The following is a 22,791-nucleotide window of genomic DNA, read 5'->3' as shown; positions in this document are numbered from 1 at the left end:
ATATAAAACAAGAATCCTCCATTAGTTAATGTGAATAACTAATACACTAATAATATAAAACAAGAATCCTCCATTAGTTAATGTGAATAACTAATACGCTAATAATATAAAACAAGAATCCTCCATTAGCGTTAATGTGAATAACTAATACACTAATAATATAAAACAAGAATCCTCCATTAGCGTTAATGTGAATAACTAATACACTAATAATATAAAACAAGAATCCTCCATTAGCGTTAATGTGAATAACTAATACACTAATAATATAAAACAAGAATCCTCCATTAGCGTTAATGTGAATAACTAATACGCTAATAATATAAAACAAGAATCCTCCATTAGTTAATGTGAATAACTAATACACTAATAATATAAAACAAGAATCCTCCATTAGCGTTAATGTGAATAACTAATACACTAATAATATAAAACAAGAATCCTCCATTAGCGTTAATGTGAATAACTAATACACTAAATATAAAACAAGAATCCTCCATTAGCGTTAATGTGAATAACTAATACACTAATAATATAAAACAAGAATCCTCCATTAGTTAATGTGAATAACTAATACACTAATAATATAAAACAAGAATCCTCCATTAGCGTTAATGTGAATAACTAATACACTAATAATATAAAACAAGAATCCTCCATTAGCATTAATGTGAATAACTAATACACTAATAATATAAAACAAGAATCCTCCATTAGTTAATGTGAATAACTAATACACTAATAATATAAAACAAGAATCCTCCATTAGCGTTAATGTGAATAACTAATACACTAATAATATAAAACAAGAATCCTCCATTAGCGTTAATGTGAATAACTAATACACTAATAATATAAAACAAGAATCCTCCATTAGCGTTAATGTGAATAACTAATACACTAATAATATAAAACAAGAATCCTCCATTAGCATTAATGTGAATAACTAATACACTAATAATATAAAACAAGAATCCTCCATTAGTTAATGTGAATAACTAATACGCTAATAATATAAAACAAGAATCCTCCATTAGCATTAATGTGAATAACTAATACACTAATAATATAAAACAAGAATCCTCCATTAGTTAATGTGAATAACTAATACACTAATAATATAAAACAAGAATCCTCCATTAGCGTTAATGTGAATAACTAATACACTAATAATATAAAACAAGAATCCTCCATTAGCATTAATGTGAATAACTAATACACTAATAATATAAAACAAGAATCCTCCATTAGCGTTAATGTGAATAACTAATACACTAATAATATAAAACAAGAATCCTCCATTAGCATTAATGTGAATAACTAATACACTAATAATATAAAACAAGAATCCTCCATTAGTTAATGTGAATAACTAATACACTAATAATATAAAACAAGAATCCTCCATTAGCATTAATGTGAATAACTAATACACTAATAATATAAAACAAGAATCCTCCATTAGCGTTAATGTGAATAACTAATACACTAATAATATAAAACAAGAATCCTCCATTAGTTAATGTGAATAACTAATACACTAATAATATAAAACAAGAATCCTCCATTAGCGTTAATGTGAATAACTAATACACTAATAATATAAAACAAGAATCCTCCATTAGCATTAATGTGAATAACTAATACACTAATAATATAAAACAAGAATCCTCCATTAGCGTTAATGTGAATAACTTCTACACTAAATATAAAAGCTTGTTTTCATCAAGGACTCTAAAAGTAAAGAGAAACTGAGATGTTTGGTGTAAATCACAACGTGGGCAGACTGAAGTACTCGTCTGGTTATTTATTCAGCATGCAGTACTTTGGCGGTACTCGTACTTTGTACTTGGAAACGGGCCGTGCCCGATTGGCTCATTCCGGTCTGGTCTTTCGCTCGCCGCAGGCGTTCAAGGACTCTGGGAAGGCGCCCGTGGAGACTGAGGCCGCCATTCATCGCATCCGGATCACCCTCACCAGCCGCAACGTCAAGTCCCTGGAGAAGGGTGAGTCGGCCGAGGCGTGCAGCGGCGACCGTAGGCCCGAGCCGTGAGGATAGAATCGCCTCCGACCAACCCTGAGGACGCTATACGCTATTCTGAGCCGGGCCTCCGCGCCGTCGGGCTTCCTGATTGGCCGGCTCTGTGTTAAGTTGTACTTTCTAAACTTCTTCCCAGTCTGTGCTGATTTGATCCGTGGAGCGAAAGAGAAGAGCCTGAAGGTGAAGGGTCCGGTCCGCATGCCGACCAAGGTACTGAAGCACTAATCGATCGGGACTGTCCCGTTAAAGGAGCGTCTGGACAGATCAATAAACTGCATTTCCTCTGACGGGCCTGACCGGGTTCAGATATTCTGGAGGGGCAGGATGGGGGCCCGTTCTGATGCGCTTCAGGCTCTGGGAATGCTTTGTTCTGGAAACGCTGTTCAGTCTTGTCTCTCGACCCCCGTCAGACTCTGCGCATCACCACCAGGAAGACGCCGTGTGGCGAAGGGTCCAAGACGTGGGATCGCTTCCAGATGAGGATCCACAAGCGCCTGATCGATCTGCACAGCCCGTCTGAGATCGTGAAGCAGATCACCTCCATCAGCATCGAGCCGGGGGTCGAGGTCGAAGTCACCATCGCAGACGCGTATACGATGGAGACGCAATAAAGAGCTGAATAAGGAAGTTACCGACTCGTTTCTTAGCCGCGTGAAATATGAGCCTCCGCTGAGGTGGAGCTGACAGACGTACTGATTCGTTAAATATCTGAACGTGTACGTGGTTATCTGCGGCTTGGGTCGCTGAACGTCTGCGCTTTGTTCCGTGTTGATGGATTCCGGCTGAGACGAGGACGCGTTGACGTTAAAATGCTCTCCTGCTGCTCTCCCGTCCGAACGTTGGAACAGGAAAACATGTACAGTTTCAGACAATCGATGCTCACGTCTGATATTTGGAGGGAAAATACCTCGATGTGGATTCTTCGTGTGACGATCCGGCAGCTTGAATTAACTTATTTTAAAAGGCCAATCAGAATCAGAAACGTTATTATCCCCATGCGGTGCAGTTCGTTTCACAGCCAGCAGAGGCGCCACAATTCAGTCAACGCACAAGCAGAACAAAAAGTGCACAAGTGGAATCAAAGGCTCAGTGACGTGCGGTGAGGTTCATGTCTGGTGAGGTGATCAGATTTACTAATCAATGAACCTACAGCTTGTTCATCATTTGTTTGGCAACATTTAACGTGTTTTGTTTAAAAATTCGTACCAGCATTTTTTACATATTGTCACAAACCTGGCTCATCAGTTTATGACAAAAAGGGGAGACCACACATAATCTGCGTATTTACAAGAGATTTAATGAAATTATTCAACTCTGCGTATCAGTGTGCGTGCAGCGTTGGATGTGTGTGGATGCGTGTGTTGATCAGTTAAAGTTTAACTGATGTTTAACTGTTAAACACATGTTCTGAGACGGGATGAGGGGGTGTGTCCCTGTCCAGCTGGGGCTGCGGAGAGAGAGAGAGAGAACGGAACGGAACGGAACGGAACGGCAGAGATATGCCAGCGATGGAGGAAAAGCTGTTCTTCATTTAACAGCTCATGTTCTCCAGAACGTTACAGAACACTCGTTCACATCTAATGGACTCTGTCAGGCCCAGTCCGCCGCGGTTCTGCTCGAATCGGTCCCGCAATTTGACCATGAATACGCGGTCGCTGCTCGTTTGGAGGCTTCTCGGTAAATTCTTCATGTCGTAATATCCCATCCGAGTCCAGACATCGTCAGAAGTTGAGAAAAGAAGGCAAGAAAAGCAGAAAACACGGGTTCTTGCTTCACGTCCAGACAGCCAGCGCTTCCGTGTTCACAAGCCCGTCTGAACGAGCGGATCAGCTGATGAGTGGCTGAATCACTCACGGGTCTCCTATGGGCTGGAGGCGGTATTACACATGGCCTCATTCTGCAGTATTTTAATGCCGCTGAGCACAAGAATACGTGATGCACTAATTGTATTATTAAAAATTAAACAATCATAAAATATATAATATAATATCACTGATGTTATATTATATATTATATGCTTTTTATATTATTTTTAATAATACAAATACATGATTTTATATGATGACAGGTGAGGCTGTGCCTCACTTGCCTCCCCTGACTGCACGTCACTGCAAAGGCTGTTGATCAAAGCACGCTTTAATGTGTTGATAATGATTCTCAGAATGAAGACAGCTACTTCTAAATCCTGCTATAACAGCAGGTGGCCACTAGATGTCACCAGTAGGGTCCTCATCTGAGGCTCCAACCGCCCATCTCTCCATAGTATCCACCTGTATTGACACGCACCTGTTACACACGCATCCAGGGGCGTTCTCTAAGCTGGTTGGCCACGCCCACTGATTTGTTGAGCTTCACAGCTGCTGCCAGTCAGCTGATTACGGGCAGAGCGTGGACAGGAATGTGAAGCGTTTGTCTCTGCGCGGACTGGAATGTGAAGCGTTTGTCTCTGCGTGGACTGGAACGTGAAGCGTTTGTCTCTGCGTGGACTGGAATGTGAAGCGTTTGTCTCTGCGTGGACAGGAATGTGAAGCGTTTGTCTCTGCGCGGACTGGAATGTGAAGCGTTTGTCTCTGCGTGGACTGGAACGTGAAGCGTTTGTCTCTGCGTGGACTGGAACGTGAAGCGTTTGTCTCTGCGTGGACTGGAACGTGAAGCGTTTGTCTCTGCGTGGACTGGAACGTGAAGCGTTTGTCTCTGCGTGGACTGGAACGTGAAGCGTTTGTCTCTGCGTGGACTGGAACGTGAAGCGTTTGTCTCTGCGTGGACTGGAACGTGAAGCGTTTGTCTCTGCGTGGACTGGAACGTGAAGCGTTTGTCTCTGCGTGGACTGGAACGTGAAGCGTTTGTCTCTGCGTGGACTGGAACGTGAAGCGTTTGTCTCTGCGTGGACAGGAACGTGAAGCGTTTGTCTCTGCGTGGACTGGAATGTGAAGCGTTTGTCTCTGCGTGGACTGGAATGTGAAGCGTTTGTCTCTGCGTGGACTGGAACGTGAAGCGTTTGTCTCTGCGTGGACTGGAATGTGGAGCGTTTGTCTCTGCGTGGACTGGAATGTGAAGCGTTTGTCTCTGCGTGGACTGGAATGTGAAGCGTTTGTCTCTGCGTGGACTGGAATGTGAAGCGTTTGTCTCTGCGTGGACTGGAATGTGAAGCGTTTGTCTCTGCGTGGACTGGAATGTGAAGCGTTTGTCTCTGCGTGGACTGGAATGTGAAGCGTTTGTCTCTGCGTGGACTGGAACGTGAAGCGTTTGTCTCTGCGTGGACTGGAACGTGAAGCGTTTGTCTCTGCGTGGACAGGAATGTGAAGCGTTTGTCTCTGCGTGGACTGGAATGTGAAGCGTTTGTCTCTGCGTGGACTGGAATGTGAAGCGTTTGTCTCTGCGTGGACTGGAATGTGAAGCGTTTGTCTCTGCGTGGACTGGAATGTGAAGCGTTTGTCTCTGCGTGGACTGGAATGTGAAGCGTTTGTCTCTGCGTGGACTGGAATGTGAAGCGTTTGTCTCTGCGTGGACAGGAATGTGAAGCGTTTGTCTCTGCGTGGACTGGAATGTGAAGCGTTTGTCTCTGCGTGGACTGGAATGTGAAGCGTTTGTCTCTGCGTGGACTGGAATGTGAAGCGTTTGTCTCTGCGTGGACTGGAATGTGAAGCGTTTGTCTCTGCGTGGACAGGAATGTGAAGCGTTTGTCTCTGCGTGGACTGGAATGTGAAGCGTTTGTCTCTGCGTGGACTGGAATGTGAAGCGTTTGTCTCTGCGTGGACTGGAATGTGAAGCGTTTGTCTCTGCGTGGACTGGAATGTGAAGCGTTTGTCTCTGCGTGGACTGGAATGTGAAGCGTTTGTCTCTGCGTGGACTGGAATGTGAAGCGTTTGTCTCTGCGTGGACTGGAATGTGAAGCGTTTGTCTCTGCGTGGACTGGAATGTGAAGCGTTTGTCTCTGCGTGGACTGGAATGTGAAGCGTTTGTCTCTGCGTGGACTGGAATGTGAAGCGTTTGTCTCTGCGTGGACTGGAATGTGAAGCGTTTGTCTCTGCGTGGACTGGAATGTGAAGCGTTTGTCTCTGCGTGGACTGGAATGTGAAGCGTTTGTCTCTGCGTGGACTGGAATGTGAAGCGTTTGTCTCTGCGTGGACTGGAATGTGAAGCGTTTGTCTCTGCGTGGACTGGAATGTGAAGCGTTTGTCTCTGCGTGGACTGGAATGTGAAGCGTTTGTCTCTGCGTGGACTGGAATGTGAAGCGTTTGTCTCTGCGTGGACTGGAATGTGAAGCGTTTGTCTCTGCGTGGACTGGAATGTGAAGCGTTTGTCTCTGCGTGGACTGGAATGTGAAGCGTTTGTCTCTGCGTGGACTGGAATGTGAAGCGTTTGTCTCTGCGTGGACTGGAATGTGAAGCGTTTGTCTCTGCGTGGACAGGAATGTGAAGCGTTTGTCTCTGCGTGGACTGGAATGTGAAGCGTTTGTCTCTGCGTGGACAGGAATGTGAAGCAGTCCTTTTATTTCTTACAGGCATCTTCTCGAGATGAGCAGGAAGGACACGGACCTCGTGGAGCCTGTCCCCGTGCCTGTCAGCGCCCTGGCTCGGCAGGTAATGTTGCTTCAGGACGCTTCAGATTGGACGTCGTCCTCGACTCTTGAGCGAGACTCCTTGGATCCTGAGATGCTGATCGAGGGTGTCTGTTCATTTATTGACGATGCCATTAAATGCACGTTGAGCCTTTCGGTTTAGTTTGTCTCTGGTCCTCTGTAGGATGAAGCGTCCTCCGGCGCCGAGCAGCAGACCATGAGGGTTTACCTCAGAGTGAGGCCCTTCTCCAAAGAGGAACTCTCTGACAACGAGGATCAGGTGCAGCACCGCACCATCCATAGGTTCCTACCCTGAACGGGAATACTAGCCTGCCCAGCACCGCAGCATCCATAGGTTCCTACGCTGAACGGGAATACTAGCCTGCCCAGCACCGCACCCTATAATAGTGGGGCGGTGCGATATCGGGGGGGGGGGGCGCCTGTGACCAGAGAACATGCTTTTTTTGCCGTACTAGATTAAAGTGTAACTGCACATCCGGAGACGGAGATTAGACAAAGGAAGGTCAGTCGAAAGCGAAGACGAGGAAACATGACGTAGCGTGCGTTGCGTTGCGTAGCGTAGCGTTGCGTAGCGTTGCGTTGCGTAGCGTTGCGTTGCGTAGCGTAGCGTTGCGTTGCGTAGCGTAGCGTTGCGTTGCGTAGCGTAGCGTAGCGTTGCGTTGCGTTGCGTAGCGTAGCGTTGCGTAGCGTAGCGTTGCGTTGCGCAGCGTAGCGCTTGGCTTCGCCGTGACTACGGTGGGAGACGAGGAAGACCGGACTTCCTCATTTTGCTAAAAGCACAATTGTTTTTTCATTTTGGTTTTATAGGTTAAAGTGTTTTATTTTATTCTCTTTTGTACAGTGTGTCTGAAGGTCTTATTGTGCGTGCCTAACTTTATGAAAGCCCATCTCGGGGTGCGTGTGGAGATTAGCTTCTGCTAAAAGCACATGATGCAGACGGACTGTCTTTCTGTGAACCAATGAAAGGAAAGGGAAGTGATGACCGTGCAGGTCTTGGACAAACGAACAGCCGCTGGTCGCCCCCCCCTGCGAACGGCAACGAGCATTGCATCCTTTCTGGGTTGCATCGCCCCCTAGTGGTTGGTGTCAGTTGAATGCTGTCCCTGTATGAGGAATACAAAACCAAATACGGCAAATGATGATCTCTGTCGATTGTGTTGCAGAAACGATGCACTCGACACAGAACGTCTCTTCCCGAGGTGCCCTTAAAGGGGGGCGCCGCATCCTAGCTTTCCATGCCGGCTGACATTCGCCCCCTTCCTCCCCCCAGGGCTGCGTCGTAATTGAAAACAGCCGGACGGTGACTCTAAACGCACCGAAGGGTTCTGCCACCATGAAGAGCAGCGAGAAGGGCGTTGGCTCGTCACACCACACGTTCTGCTTCTCACAGGTCTGGTGTGTGTGTGTGGGGGGGGGGGGGGCGTCTCTAATTGAGGTTTGGGTCCCGTCGCACACACGTCTTCCTGTTGCATCGATAACCTTTCCGTTGGCGTGTAGATTTTCGGATCGGAGAACACGCAGTCGGAACTGTTTGAGAATACTGTCGAAAGCCAGATGATTGATTTCCTGGACGGGAAGAATGCGCTGATATTCAGCTACGGCGTCACGAATGCTGGGAAGACCTACACCATCCAAGGTAAGGGTGGAAACATCTGGCCTGGTCCTTTGATGGTCCTTTTCCAGTGTGCAGCATGCCGGGGTGTCTTTTTTAGGAACTCCAAAAGAGCCCGGCGTGCTTCCTCGCGTGCTGGACGCCACCTTCGACTTCATGAGAGGCCGTCAGTATATGGAGATGGACCTGAAGCCCTACCTCAGGAGTGATGTGCAGCATCTGGATCCTGACCAAGTCAAACAGGAGAGAAGTGCTAAAGCGGCTATTTTTGCCTCGATCAAAGAAGTGAGCGGGCAGACTGTTCAAACCCCGCCCTGTCCCGTCCCCGTTCGTCTGCTGCAGTAACGTCGTAACCTCGATGCTTCCTGACTCCCGTCTAGGACTGTGATCCTGTCAGAGCCCACGGTGGATCCGAGTCTCTGTCTAGTCCCGGGAACTCCCCCTCATCTTTATCCTACGAGCAAACTGGTAGCCCCCGCTAACGTGGATCCCGTTTGAGTGTGAGCCGGTAGCCGGTGTGATGGATGCGTGTGGCACCGGTTTGTCTTCGCTCTCTCCGATTCTCCTGTAGAGCTGGCGAGCAGCCCAGCAGAGGCCGGCAGCAACCAGTTTGCCTTATGGGTGGCGTTCTTTGAAATCTACAATGAGCGTGTGCACGATCTGCTCCAGCAGCCCTCGTGCCCCAGATCCAAGAGACGCGCCGCTCTGCGGGTCTGCAACGACGGTGCAGGGAGCGCTTACGTTAAAGGTGCACGGCTGGCTTTGAGTGGCGCCTCGGGGGGTCCAGAGCCTTCAGGCTTGACTCGCTGCGTGTGCTTGGATCCGTCTCAGATCTCCGGTGGATCGGCATCCAGACCCGGAGCGAAGCCTGCAAGCTGATGCGCTACGGAAACAGGAGGAGAAGTGCTGCGTCGACGAAGGTGAACCGGTCGTCCAGCAGAAGGTCGGCTCCGTTTCGGCGCGCCGGTTTGGTGTCTGTTTCGTTCTACTCAAAGCGGCTTCCCCGACAGTCACAGCATATTTACCATGAAGTTACTGAAGGTCAACGACGGCGCCCTCCAGTGGATCTCAGAGTGAGTTCTCGGCATTCGCTGCCGTCATTGTTTTTAGTTCAGCTTTCTTTTTGGCTGCATTTGTGACGTTGTTTTGTAGTTTAAGGCATCCCCCCCCCCCGTCCCCCCCCCCCCCCACAGGTTTTCTCTCTGCGACCTGGCTGGCTCTGAGAGATGTAACAAAACGAAGACGTTTGGAGAGAGGCTGAAGGAGGCTGGGAACATTAACAACTCGCTGCTTATTCTGGGGAAATGCATCACTGCCCTCCGCAACAATCAGACCGACCGGTACAGAATGCTAATGCTAATGCTGCTTCATGCCCCCCCCCTCGATACGGGTTCTGACAGGTGCTGGTGTGGTGGACCTGGCATGCGTAAAACCTCCACCTAAGGACAGGACAGTTATCCCGGGCCCAACAACGGCAGCAGGGCCCCCCCAGATCACCCCAAGCCACAACAGCACCCTGAGAATGATCCCCGGGGCCCCCCCAGCGCCACATCTAAAGAATATCTTAAGATAATGGCATTGAATGAGTTAAAAGGAAGAGCCAGGTTTCTAGCCGTTCCTGTGGCTGACCCCCCCGCCCCGAGCGTTGCTCTCCCTCCGCTGACCAGCGTCTGCGTTATCGTCCGCCGTGGTTAGCGTTTCACGCCGGCTCGCCGCTTCCTTGAGCGCATGCTGGACACGCATGTCGGGTAAATGCGACCGCGCTGGTCAGACCGGGGTCGCGTGGCCGAGGATCGGATACGTATCGGATTTAGGACCACATATCGAGGATTGGTTTCTATCGGACTGGCATGACGACAGGACGCGGGTCGCATCGGGGCAAAAACAAGTCGGATTCGGGTCACTTCAGCCTGCAGTGTGAACGAAATGCATCAACTGCATGAGCGAATTACAAAGTCCTGCAAACATGTCCGCCGCGGGAGCGCCGGTCCTGATGATTGTCTTTGTGCCTCAGAACGAAGAGCAGCTACGTCCCCTTCAGGGAGAGTAAGCTCACCAAACTCTTCCAAGCGGTTTTCTGCGGCAAAGGGAAAGCGTCGATGATCGTCAACATCAACCAGTGTGCGTCCGTCTACGACGAGACCCTGCACGTGATGAGGTTCTCCGCTGTTGCCAAACAGGTTGGTCTGACGGGGCCTGAAGGCGTCTCGCTGCAGCACGCCTCCTCAGCCCTCTCGTCGTCTGCAGGTCGTGCAGGTAGAGACGTCAGTCAAGCCTCCATGTTTGTTGGGCCACAGTGGCAAACCTTTGAGGAACGGGGCCATTGAGAGATGCCTGTCGGAGGAGGAGGAGGAGGAGGAGGAGGAGGAGGAGGAGGAGGAGGCGGAGGCTGACGTGTCGCTGCTGCCACAGAAGGTATAACTGCGCCTCCGTCTCATCCAGCCTTTTAGCGTATAGTTTCATTACACATTACCTCCCCGGCGCTATTCACTAGGGATGTCCCGATTATGGGTTTTTACGCCTCAGGGTCATTTGATTTTGTACCGATAGGGTCCCGATCCGATACTTCTATGAAACCTAGGAAAAATAGTGAAGAAACAGATCCAGGATGTCTTACTTTTTTATTTTGTCGTATTTCAACGTTTAACTCTGAAACAGAGCACATCTGTGGCGTAGCTTGAACATTCAAGTAAAAACTTTCTCCACTTTGGACTCGTGGAAATATTAAATACGAATATTTAAAATATTCAAAGGTTTTTGACAACCACTCCAAAATACTTCCACACCGCAGACACAAGCTTCTTCCCTGTTGGGTCCCGCTTGACGACAGTGTCCCAGGAAGTGATGTCGTGCTGCAGCCTAATTATCCACGTAGATCAGAGTTCTGATCGGGAGCTGATGTCCCATTCTGATCGAGCCCGATTTCCAATTATGAAATCGGATCAGGACATCCTTAATTAATAGTCCATCTCTTATTTTCCCTAATTACTGCTGTCAAACATTGGACGGGCGACCGGGAGCCTTTTAGGAGACGCACCTTTTATGTCTATCTCACAACTTCCACAGGAGCTTTGGGATGTGATTGAGAACCTGCGAACAAACCTCCTGGCTGAGAGGAGAAGGAATCTGATTCAGGAAGTGGAGATTCGCAAGGAAATGGGAGATGCAATGTTACACCAGTTAATGGAAAGCGAGGAACTCCGCAGGTAAGCTTGGCTGAGGAGCCTCCGGGTTGCTGCGCGTAGCTGCAGCCCGAACCCTAACTCCTGTAACGGAACTCCTCAAGCCTGCCTTTGATGACTGAAGTTTGCTTTAATGTCAAGTCAGCAGATGGAGGAGCTGAAGGAGAGCTACCAGGAGAAGCTGGAGAACACGTTTGAGATGTACAAGGACGCTGTTAAAGAGCACGCCTACCAGAGCGCCATGAGCAGTCTGGAGGACGACTTCATACGCCTGGAGGAATTCATCGCTGAAAAAGAGAAAGTGGAGGTGCTGTAAAGGACTTTGATCTGTGTTGAGTTGGAGCAGGGCTCCCCAAGCGTCCTGTGGGGGCCACATAACTCCTCCCTTCTCTGATGGGGGGGCCGGGGTCAGTTTGTACAGGAAAAGTGTGACGATGGGAGGGGGGCCTAAACATTTATTGCTTTCTAGACAGCAGCCAAATAACCCTCGTCAGGAAATAAATAACGCTATTAATAAAATAAATAATACCACTATTAATAAAATAAATACCACTATTAATAAAATAAATAATACCACTATTAATAAAATAAATACCACTATTAATAAAATAAATAATACCACTATTAATAAAATAAATAACACTATTAATAAAATAAATAATACCACTATTAATAAAATAAATAATACCACTATTAATAAAATAAATACCACTATTAATAAAATAAATAATACCACTATTAATAAAATAAATAATACCACTATTAATAAAATAAATACCACTATTAATAAAATAAATACCACTATTAATAAAATAAATAACACTATTAATAAAATAAATAATACCACTATTAATAAAATAAATACCACTATTAATAAAATAAATACCACTATTAATAAAATAAATAATACCACTATTAATAAAATAAATACCACTATTAATAAAATAAATAACACTATTAATAAAATAAATAATACCACTATTAATAAAATAAATACCACTATTAATAAAATGAATACCACTATTAATAAAACAAATAACACTATTAATAAAATAAATACCACTATTAATAAAATAAATAATACCGCTATTAATAAAATAAATACCACTATTAATAAAATAAATAATACCGCTATTAATAAAATAAATACCACTATTAATAAAATAAATAACACTATTAATAAAATAAATAATACCACTATTAATAAAATAAATACCACTATTAATAAAATAAATACCACTATTAATAAAATAAATAATACCACTATTAATAAAACAAATAATACCACTATTAATAAAATAAATACCACTATTAATAAAATAAATACCACTATTAATAAAATAAATAACACTATTAATAAAATAAATAATACCACTATTAATAAAATAAATACCACTATTAATAAAATAAATACCACTATTAATAAAATAAATAATACCACTATTAATAAAATAAATACCACTATTAATAAAATAAATAATACCACTATTAATAAAATAAATACCACTATTAATAAAATAAATAATACCACTATTAATAAAATAAATACCACTATTAATAAAATAAATAATACCACTATTAATAAAATAAATAATACCACTATTAATAAAATAAATAATACCACTATTAATAAAATAAATACCACTATTAATAAAATAAATAACACTAATAAAATAAATAATACCACTATTAATAAAATAAATACCACTATTAATAAAATAAATACCACTATTAATAAAATAAATAATACCACTATTAATAAAATAAATAATACCACTATTAATAAAATAAATACCACTATTAATAAAATAAATACCACTATTAATAAAATAAATAACACTATTAATAAAATAAATAATACCACTATTAATAAAATAAATACCACTATTAATAAAATAAATACCACTATTAATAAAATAAATAATACCACTATTAATAAAATAAATACCACTATTAATAAAATAAATAACACTATTAATAAAATAAATAATACCACTATTAATAAAATAAATACCACTATTAATAAAATGAATACCACTATTAATAAAACAAATAACACTATTAATAAAATAAATACCACTATTAATAAAATAAATAATACCGCTATTAATAAAATAAATACCACTATTAATAAAATAAATAATACCGCTATTAATAAAATAAATACCACTATTAATAAAATAAATACCACTATTAATAAAACAAATAACACTATTAATAAAATAAATACCACTATTAATAAAATAAATAATACCACTATTAATAAAATAAATACCACTATTAATAAAATAAATACCACTATTAATAAAACAAATAACACTATTAATAAAATAAATACCACTATTAATAAAATAAATAATACCGCCATTAACAAAATAAATAATACCACTATTAACAAAATAAATAATACCACTATTAATAAAATAAATACCACTATTAATAAAATAAATAACACTAATAAAATAAATAATACCACCATTAATAAAATAGATAACACCACTATTAATAAAATACATAACACCACTATTAATAAAATACATAATGCCACTATTAATAAAATACATAATGCCACTATTAATAAAATACATAATGCCACTATTAATAAAATACATAATGCCACTATTAATATAATAAATAATAACACTATTAATAAAATAAACACTAATAAAATAAATAATAACTAAATAACCCTTTCCGGGTTCGTCATTGAACATTAACTTTCTGGTCGTATGTGATCATCGTTAAAATTGTCCCAAACGAAAGGAAGAATGCTTTTCTTCATAATATTAATATATTCTTCACTATCAACATTATTTTTAGGAAACGCAAGATTGAATTAATGACCCCTCTTAAATGCACCCCCCACCGGCTACTCGTGTTGTATGGGGCCGGGCCGTAGTTTGGGGACCCCCCGAGTTACAGCCTTGACCGCTGCCTAACCCTAACCCAGCTCGACCTTACAGAGTGGATTCAGCTAGTTTCAAAGTTCCAGCTCAGAAATAGGATTATTATAATTTCTTATTGCAACTTAACTCTTTGCGTGCCACTAACGTCTGGAGACATTATTTGAAATCCAAACATTCTCTGCCAATGAAATCGGCTTCTCTTCAACGGGCAATAACTCCACCAAAGAATGGTAGGAACATTCTGATGAAAGAAGAGACCTTAATCTTTCGTGTGCTCGGGGGGGCACAAAATGAGGCGCTCAATGAGTTCCAAGCTTTTGCTCAATCTAGGTGTTGAAACGTAAAGTGTCAGCGTTGGAGAGCTTGACGTCCGGTATCGGAGGGAGAGCGTGTGCAGCTCCAACAGTAAACCAGTCGTGCCAAACTCAACCATACAAAGCAACAGGAGCAGCCGGTAAGCGCTCGGCATCTTTCTCTATCCGGAAACACCATAAAGTAAGTTCCGAGCAACTTCAGTTCATTCTGTACCCACAGTGGACGATCAAAGTAAATCACTCGACAAAGAAAACTATGCCTTGAGAAAGATGTGCGACGATAAACAAGAGGTAAAATGAAACGGACCTGAGACGGTGCCTCCAGCAAAGGTTTGGTCAGGCTGGTCATTTCATTGCTTCCTTAAGTTGACATATGATGTTTGTTTCAGTTGATTTTGTCCCTAGAAAAACGGCTAATGGAGCTCAATGAAACACTGAAAAAGGTCAGGGATGGCTTCCTGGAGAAATGTGCTCACCTGGAGGCGGTGCAGAAGGTGGCGTCTGATCAGGTGGGGCAGGAGTCTGAAGGCAACAAGGTCAAATAGAATGCTTGACTGCTTGACTGAGTGCGGGGACCGACAGCAGGCGAGGTTGAAAATGGTATTTTTTTAATCCAGACTAAGTCGATGGAGGCCGTCTCGCAGCAGAACATTGACCAGGAAAGGGAGATGGCTTCACTGAGAGCGGAACTCGCTAAGCTCTCCCAGAGCTCCCCGGTGCCTCCTAAGACCAAACGAGGCCTGCTTGCCGACATCCGGGAGGCGGTAACTTCCCCGCGGGCGTGTGCGACGGGCCGAATCCTGAGGAGAACCGTTCGGACTGCAAACCAGTGACGATTAAATCCGTTCCGTTTTTAAAAATTGCAACAACTGTGTTTGTTGGTGTTTTGTGTTTCTAATTTACTTAATAAAATCAAATTACTCAAACTGAACGTCAAATTCTGAAGCAGGATCCTTATTACGGTTTTTTTCTCAGTTGACTCTTGCTTGATCATCTTGATTTATGATTATTTTATGATGTTTTGCACATAAAAACTAAAGTATATTCTGTTCAGAATGACGAGCTTGAGTGTTGCAACTTGACCATTGTCCAAAATGCTGATCGAGCAGTCGACGAGCAACTATTTGGTATCCAAGCTTGTGATGCGTCGTTAGTTGGGCATCTACACTTGGTGGCGTGACAACCGCCAATGTGAACGGGCCATTGCCTTGCTTGCATTAACACGAAGTCCATCCAATGGTCTCAGCAGGGATTTCTGGACCTCCCTCGCCCCAGACGACACCTCCAGCTCTACCTGAGACCTAATCTCTCTAGCGTGTCCGAGGACTTCCCCGAGGACTCCTCCCGGTGGGACATCCGTAACGGAGGCATCCAAAATGCTGTAGATAACTGCAGCCACCTGAGCTGACTCTTGGCAACTCTTTCCGCTTCCTGGGCACCACCATCACCCGGGACCTCAAGGGGGAGCCGACCATCAGCTCCCTCACCAAGAAGGCTCAGCAGAGGATGTACTTCCTGCGGCAGCTGAGGAAACTCAAGCTGCCGACCCAGATGTTGGTGCAGTTCTACAACTCCATCGTGGAGTGCGTCCTCACCTCCTCCATCACCGTGTGGTACGCTGGCGCCACCACCAGGAACAGACACAGACTGCAGCGCATTGTACGTGCTGCGGAGAAGGTGATCAGCTGCAAGCTGCCATCGCTCCAGGACCTGCATATCTCCAGGACTCGGAGGCGTGCAGGTCGGATCACAGCCGACCCTTCTCACCCTGGACATGGACTCTTTGACCCTCTCCCCTCAGGCAGGAGGCTACGGTCCATCCGGACCAGAACCTCCCACCACAAGAAGTGAGGGAGGACATGAGAGTGGCTGGTGTTGGGGAGGACGATGCAAAGGACAGGGCTAGAGGACGACCCAGGAGAAGAGACATGGACGTAGTGAGGGAGGACATGAGAGTGGCTGGTGTTGGGGAGGACGATGCAAAGGACAGGGTGAAGTGGAGAACGTTGGGTTGCTGTGGGGACCTCTAGCGGGACAAGAAGAATGTCCAGTTAAATGCTAAATGAAACAGGACGTTCTCTCCTCTAAGTTCTGCCCCCCCCCCCAGCCTGCTGCTCTTCTGGGTCCCAGTCATAGTTAACGAGATTAGCTGCTAGTGTTAGCCTGTCAGTCCAAAGAAGATTAGCACTCTGCTTAAGGCAGGGCTGGGCAAACCTTTTGACTCGCGGGCCACATTAGGTTCTAACATTTGACAAATGGGCCGGACCAAGAACAGATGGATGGAGTGTTTGTGTGAGCTAATATAAATGACACATGAAGGCTATTGCATTAAGGATTTGGCCTTTTACAGGCAGCATTACAGGGAAAAGGTCAAATGAATGAGCTTTAATTATAATACAATTTTATTTAATGATATAATTTGGACAAGTTTGGCGGGCCGGATTAAAAAGACCAACGGCCCGCATATGGCCCCCGGGCCTGGGTTTGCCCATGTCTGGCTTAAGGGTTACGTCCGTTTATTAACAAAATGTCTTCAACTTTTCTCTCTCTGTCACTTTGCGGGACCTTTTAGCACCGAACGCATGTTTTGGGCCTGCGGTTGCAGTTTCGTGCGTGGAATGGAATATTGCAACGCATCGTGTGGCTGTGGAGGAGGGAGAGGAGGAGGAGGAGGAGGAGCGAGGGAGAGGAGGAGGAGGAGGAGGAGGAGGAGTGAGGGAGAGGAGGAGGGGAGAGGAGGAGGAGCGGGGAAGAGGAGGAGCGAGGGAGAGGAGGAGGAGCGGGGAAGAGGAGGAGCGAGGGACAGGGGCGTCCAGCGCCTCCCGTGGCCGTGAGACTCTGGACGACGCTGTCCTCATGCCTTTGGTCCGTAACAGAGTGGACACAGACGGGGCGTCGCCTGACCTGAGAGCTCTGCTGGGTTCTTTGATGAAGGTGAGCTGCTTTCATTCACTATTGAGGGAAATACATTCATTTATTCATCGTAATTAAATAAGCACCGAGAGAGAGGCAATGTTTTTAATAGCATCTGTATATAAATACTGGTGATGAATATATTAGAATGTTAGAGTACAAGTACAGTCACACAGTAGCGTGTATTACAGTACAAGTACAGTCAACAATAGTATGTATTACAGTACAAGTACAGTCAACAGTAGTATGTATTACAGTACAAGTACAGTCAACAGTAGTATGTATTACAGTACAAGTACAGTCAACAGTAGTATGTATTACAGTACAAGTACAGTCACACAGTAGCGTGTATTAGAGTACAAGTACAGTCACACAGTAGCGTGTATTAGAGTACAAGTACGGTCACACAGTAGCGTGTATTAGAGTACAAGTACGGTCAGACAGTAGCGTGTATTAGAGTACAAGTACGGTCAGACAGTAGCGTGTATTAGAGTACAAGTACGGTCAGACAGTAGCGTGTATTAGAGTACAAGTACGGTCAGACAGTAGCGTGTATTACAGTGCAAGTACAGTCACACGTCCTGTCTGAGGCCCTTCGTACTGTGGAACAGCAGGATGAATCCTCTCACACACGTCGGTCTTTCTACATGCCGACTCCGACTCTTTTGTGTTTCACACACGAGCCGACGTCTTGTCGACCCGTCGTCTTATCCCTGCGGCTAAAAAGGCACTCTCAGGGTTTCTTGGTTCCCTTTGTGAGCCGCCTGCTATCTGGGTCAGAGGCCGTTCCTGCCTTTATTTATTATAAGTCACTGGTATGTATTTCGTTTGAACTATTATGTACTATATGTCTAATATTATTCTATTGTAAACTAATTTTTCCAACGTGCTAAGAAAGTGTTTCATTATTGATTACGAAATATTTTCTAAATGTTATGTTCTTTAGCTTTAGTTGCAGATTGAGATGATAAAATGTCTTCACTGCGTATGGGTCACGAAATAATGCATTTCTAAAATGTACATCCTTCATGTATATGTGTATAACATGACACGGTACATATTAGGGCTCAGAGCAGCAATTACAAAGGCTGAAGTCTTGCAAAATACTTCAATCAATATTGTAAATAAAACGAATACACAGAGCAGACACACAATATAATATATTAAAGAATACTATCTTTGTTCTCTGCGCTCCGATCCTCATCTGAGTGGACAAGGTTGTTTCGGCTTATCTAGAAGTGGATCAATGATAAGGAGATTATTCATAATGTTTGAGATGAAAGCAACACTTGCTGATGCAGCAGTTATTTAATCCCTGCGAGCAGCTTTAGAGTTAAATGTGTTAGTGTTAAATGTGTTAGTGTTAAATGTGTTAGTGTTAAATGTGTTAGTGTTAAATGTGTTAGTGTTAAATGTGTTAGTGTTAAATGTGTTAGTGTTAAATGTGTTGTTAAATGTGCTGGTGTTAAATGTGTTGGTGTTAAATGTGTTGGTGTTAAATGTGTTAGTGTTAAATGTGTTAGTGTTAAATGTGTTGTTAAATGTGCTGGTGTTAAATGTGTTGGTGTTAAATGTGTTAGTGTTAAATGTGTTAGTGTTAAATGTGTTGGTGTTAAATGTGTTGTTAAATGTGTTGGTGTTAAATGTGTTGGTGTTAAATGCGTTGGTGTTAAATGCGTTGGTGTTAAATGCGTTGGTGTTAAATGTGTTAGTGTTAAATGTGTTGGTGTTAAATGCGTTGGTGTTAAATGCGTTGGTGTTAAATGCGTTGGTGTTAAATGTGTTGGTGTTAAATGTGTTGGTGTTAAATGTGTTAGTGTTAAATGTGTTGGTGTTAAATGCGTTGGTGTTAAATGCGTTGGTGTTAAATGCGTTGGTGTTAAATGCGTTGGTGTTAAATGCGTTGGTGTTAAATGCGTTGGTGTTAAATGCGTTGGTGTTAAATGCGTTGGTGTTAAATGCGTTGGTGTTAAATGCGTTGGTGTTAAATGCGTTGGTGTTAAATGCGTTGGTGTTAAATGCGTTGGTGTTGAATGCGTTAGTGTTGAATGCGTTGGTGTTAAATGCGTTGGTGTTAAATGCGTTGGTGTTAAATGCGTTGGTGTTAAATGCGTTGGTGTTAAATGCGTTGGTGTTAAATGTGTTGGTGTTAAATGCGTTGGTGTTAAATGCGTTGGTGTTAAATGCGTTGGTGTTAAATGCGTTGGTGTTAAATGCGTTGGTGTTAAATGCGTTGGTGTTAAATGCGTTGGTGTTAAATGCGTTGGTGTTAAATGCGTTGGTGTTAAATGCGTTGGTGTTAAATGCGTTGGTGTTAAATGCGTTGGTGTTAAATGCGTTGGTGTTAAATGCGTTGGTGTTAAATGCGTTGGTGTTAAATGCGTTGGTGTTAAATGCGTTGGTGTTAAATGCGTTGGTGTTAAATGCGTTGGTGTTAAATGCGTTGGTGTTAAATGCGTTGGTGTTAAATCCGTTGGTGTTAAATGTGTTGGTGTTAAGTGTTGGTGTTAAGTGTTGGTGTTAAATGTGTTGGTGTTAAATGCGTTGGTGTTAAATGCGTTGGTGTTAAATGCGTTGGTGTTAAATGCGTTGGTGTTAAATGCGTTGGTGTTAAATGTGTTAGTGTTAAATGTCAGTGTTAAATGCGTTGGTGTTAAATGCGTTGGTGTTAAATGCGTTGGTGTTAAATGCGTTGGTGTTAAATGCGTTGGTGTTAAATGCGTTGGTGTTAAATGCGTTAGTGTTAAATGCGTTGGTGTTAAATGTGTTAGTGTTAAATGCGTTGGTGTTAAATGCGTTGGTGTTAAATGCGTTGGTGTTAAATGCGTTGGTGTTAAATGCGTTGGTGTTAAATGCGTTGGTGTTAAATGCGTTGGTGTTAAATGCGTTGGTGTTAAATGCGTTGGTGTTAAATGCGTTGGTGTTAAATGCGTTGGTGTTAAATGCGTTGGTGTTAAATGCGTTGGTGTTAAATGCGTTGGTGTTAAATGCGTTGGTGTTAAATGCGTTGGTGTTAAATGCGCTGGTGTTAAATGCGTTGGTGTTAAATCCGTTGGTGTTAAATGTGTTGGTGTTAAATGTTAGTGTTAAATGTTAGTGTTAAATGTGTTGGTGTTAAATGCGTTGGTGTTAAATGCGTTGGTGTTAAATGCGTTGGTGTTAAATGCGTTGGTGTTAAATGCGTTGGTGTTAAATGCGCTGGTGTTAAATGCGTTGGTGTTAAATGCGCTGGTGTTAAATGCGTTGGTGTTAAATGCGTTGGTGTTAAATGCGTTGGTGTTAAATGCGCTGGTGTTAAATGTGCTGGTGTTAAATGTGTTGGTGTTAAATGCGTTGGTGTTAAATGCGTTAGTGTTAAATGCGTTGGTGTTAAATGCGTTGGTGTTAAATGCGTTGGTGTTAAATGCGTTGGTGTTAAATGCGTTGGTGTTAAATGCGTTAGTGTTAAATGCGTTGGTGTTAAATGCGTTGGTGTTAAATGCGTTGGTGTTAAATGCGTTGGTGTTAAATGTGTTGGTGTTAAATGCGTTGGTGTTAAATGCGTTGGTGTTAAATGCGTTGGTGTTAAATGCGTTGGTGTTAAATGCGCTGGTGTTAAATGCGTTGGTGTTAAATGCGTTGGTGTTAAATGCGCTGGTGTTAAATGCGCTGGTGTTAAATGCGTTGGTGTTAAATGCGTTAGTGTTAAATGCGTTAGTGTTAAATGCGTTGGTGTTAAATGCGTTGGTGTTAAATGCGTTGGTGTTAAATGCGTTGGTGTTAAATGCGTTGGTGTTAATATGAATCAGAAGTGCCTTGCTCTGCTCTTTCCTTCGTGCAGGTGGTCGCGTGCTACAGGCACCTGGCCTCGTGTGTCGGGGGGGGCACAGACAGCCTGCAGCTCCGGGACGAACTGAGGCAGACGCGAGAGAAGGCCCAGAAGCTGGCCGTGGCCATCTGTCAGCGTCTGACCTCGCATCTCCGAGATAGGAGCGTGCCCGAGGAGCGGAAGAAGGAGTTTGAGCTCCTGTGGGTGGCCTTCTCCTCCTGCCTGGAGCTTCTCCACATGGACATGTGTAAAGTATTTAAAATGGGGGACATCTTCTCTCTGGCCAACGCCGCCCCCCTGGTGAAAACTGGCCTACGAGGTAAACCCGAGCACTGGACGTAATGCGTAGGGATGCTCGTTAGCATCAGAATCAAGGAGGAGCCAGGCGAAGCTCCTCCTTGATTCTGATGCGCCAACAGCTCGGGGTCAGGTATAAATATATTTACGAGATATTCATTGACAAAGTGTTTTGTTCAAAGTCCTAATTTGGATGGGTTGACTTCTGGCCCTTCAGGAGGGGGCAGCGGGGTCGCGGCTCGGGCGCTCAGCCTTCCAGAGCTGAGAGAAGCTCAATGGCCGACCCTCGCCGATGGCCTGGAGCGCGAGGAGCGCCGCAGCATGGAGCGGGAGATCGAGCGACTGGACCAAATGATAGAGGACATGGAGATGAAGGTGAACGTGCTGCGCTGGGCGGTGGAGCCCCGCCGACGGCAGCAGGCGGAGCCTCTCAGCAGCGTGGACAGCGTGGACAGCGTGGACAGCGCTGTCGACGAGCAGCCTGGACACCGGCCCCTCCCCCAGCCCAATCACATCTTTGTGTTCTTGTTGTTGCTTGTTGTTGTTGTTCTGGGGGCAGCCGCGTTGTCTGTCTGTATTGTTTTTTTCTCATGAGCACAACCTTAATTTTTTAGGGGGAAACTACAGTAAATCTCGGCCAGTAACTGTTTTAAGTCAAAGCTGCCATCAAGAACAGAAACTAATTCACTCTGTCACAGATGGCGGGCTGACTGGGAAAAACGTAAAAACACAAAGCTTATATTTTCCTTTTCTTCTAAACATTCCGTTGACTGGCTTGGAAAGGAATCATGTATAAAAAAGACGAAAGGATTTTGCTCCTTGTTGCCATTGAGAAAATGTAGATGCTCGTGTTTTGTTGTTGATACTGTAATAAGTTAAATAGACTTTGATAAGTGTATTTTGCATATAATCAGTCCTGCAGAAAATAAACGATGGGTTCATGAAATAAGAATCAACTTACTGGTGGAGCTGTTTTCAATTACAATGCAACAGGAACTCAAGATAAAAATGGATTTTACGCCGTCAGTGGGCCTTTTCTAGTCTTTCTGTACACCCTCCTCCTGGGATGGGCCCTAACTGCTTGCTATCATGTATCAGTTAATGTGTGATGCTTTATATGTGATTAATATGTGAGT

At 43.8% G+C, this 22,791-nt stretch overlaps 3 protein-coding genes across 3 annotated transcripts in view; all 3 read left to right on the top strand.

Moving 5' to 3' along the window:
* rps20 (ribosomal protein S20) overlaps nt 1–2,668 on the top strand; it is a 3,262-nt gene extending 594 nt beyond the window's left edge. The window contains exons 2-4 of the mRNA XM_068747951.1: nt 1,907–2,006; nt 2,178–2,251; nt 2,452–2,668. Of these exons, the coding sequence (XP_068604052.1) occupies nt 1,907–2,006; nt 2,178–2,251; nt 2,452–2,652 (375 nt within the window). The 3' untranslated portion in view covers nt 2,653–2,668. The remainder of the gene's footprint in view (nt 1–1,906; nt 2,007–2,177; nt 2,252–2,451) is intronic.
* Nucleotides 2,669–6,558: 3,890 nt separating this feature from the next.
* zgc:56231 (uncharacterized protein LOC406257 homolog) lies at nt 6,559–15,567 on the top strand. Its single transcript, XM_068748188.1, has 18 exons — nt 6,559–6,624; nt 6,787–6,882; nt 7,894–8,013; nt 8,121–8,259; nt 8,336–8,520; nt 8,616–8,703; nt 8,807–8,983; nt 9,067–9,178; nt 9,246–9,308; nt 9,429–9,575; nt 10,250–10,415; nt 10,483–10,650; nt 11,302–11,441; nt 11,559–11,724; nt 14,654–14,777; nt 14,858–14,928; nt 15,027–15,146; nt 15,255–15,567. The coding sequence occupies exons 1-18, from the start codon at nt 6,559–6,561 to the stop codon at nt 15,468–15,470; spliced, it is 2,364 nt and encodes a 787-aa protein (XP_068604289.1). The 3' UTR covers nt 15,471–15,567.
* Nucleotides 15,568–17,493: 1,926 nt separating this feature from the next.
* Nucleotides 17,494–22,569, top strand: rgs9bp (regulator of G protein signaling 9 binding protein). Its single transcript, XM_068748155.1, has 3 exons — nt 17,494–17,571; nt 21,371–21,677; nt 21,873–22,569. The coding sequence occupies exons 1-3, from the start codon at nt 17,494–17,496 to the stop codon at nt 22,247–22,249; spliced, it is 762 nt and encodes a 253-aa protein (XP_068604256.1). The 3' UTR covers nt 22,250–22,569.
* The last annotated feature ends 222 nt before the right edge of the window (nt 22,570–22,791 follow it).

The sequence above is a fragment of the Brachionichthys hirsutus genome, chromosome 14, assembly GCF_040956055.1.
Source record: "Brachionichthys hirsutus isolate HB-005 chromosome 14, CSIRO-AGI_Bhir_v1, whole genome shotgun sequence".
NCBI classification, from domain to species: Eukaryota; Metazoa; Chordata; class Actinopteri; order Lophiiformes; family Brachionichthyidae; genus Brachionichthys; species Brachionichthys hirsutus.
Note: the sequence above shows the minus strand (reverse complement) of the source record. Positions and strands in the feature narration are given on the sequence as shown.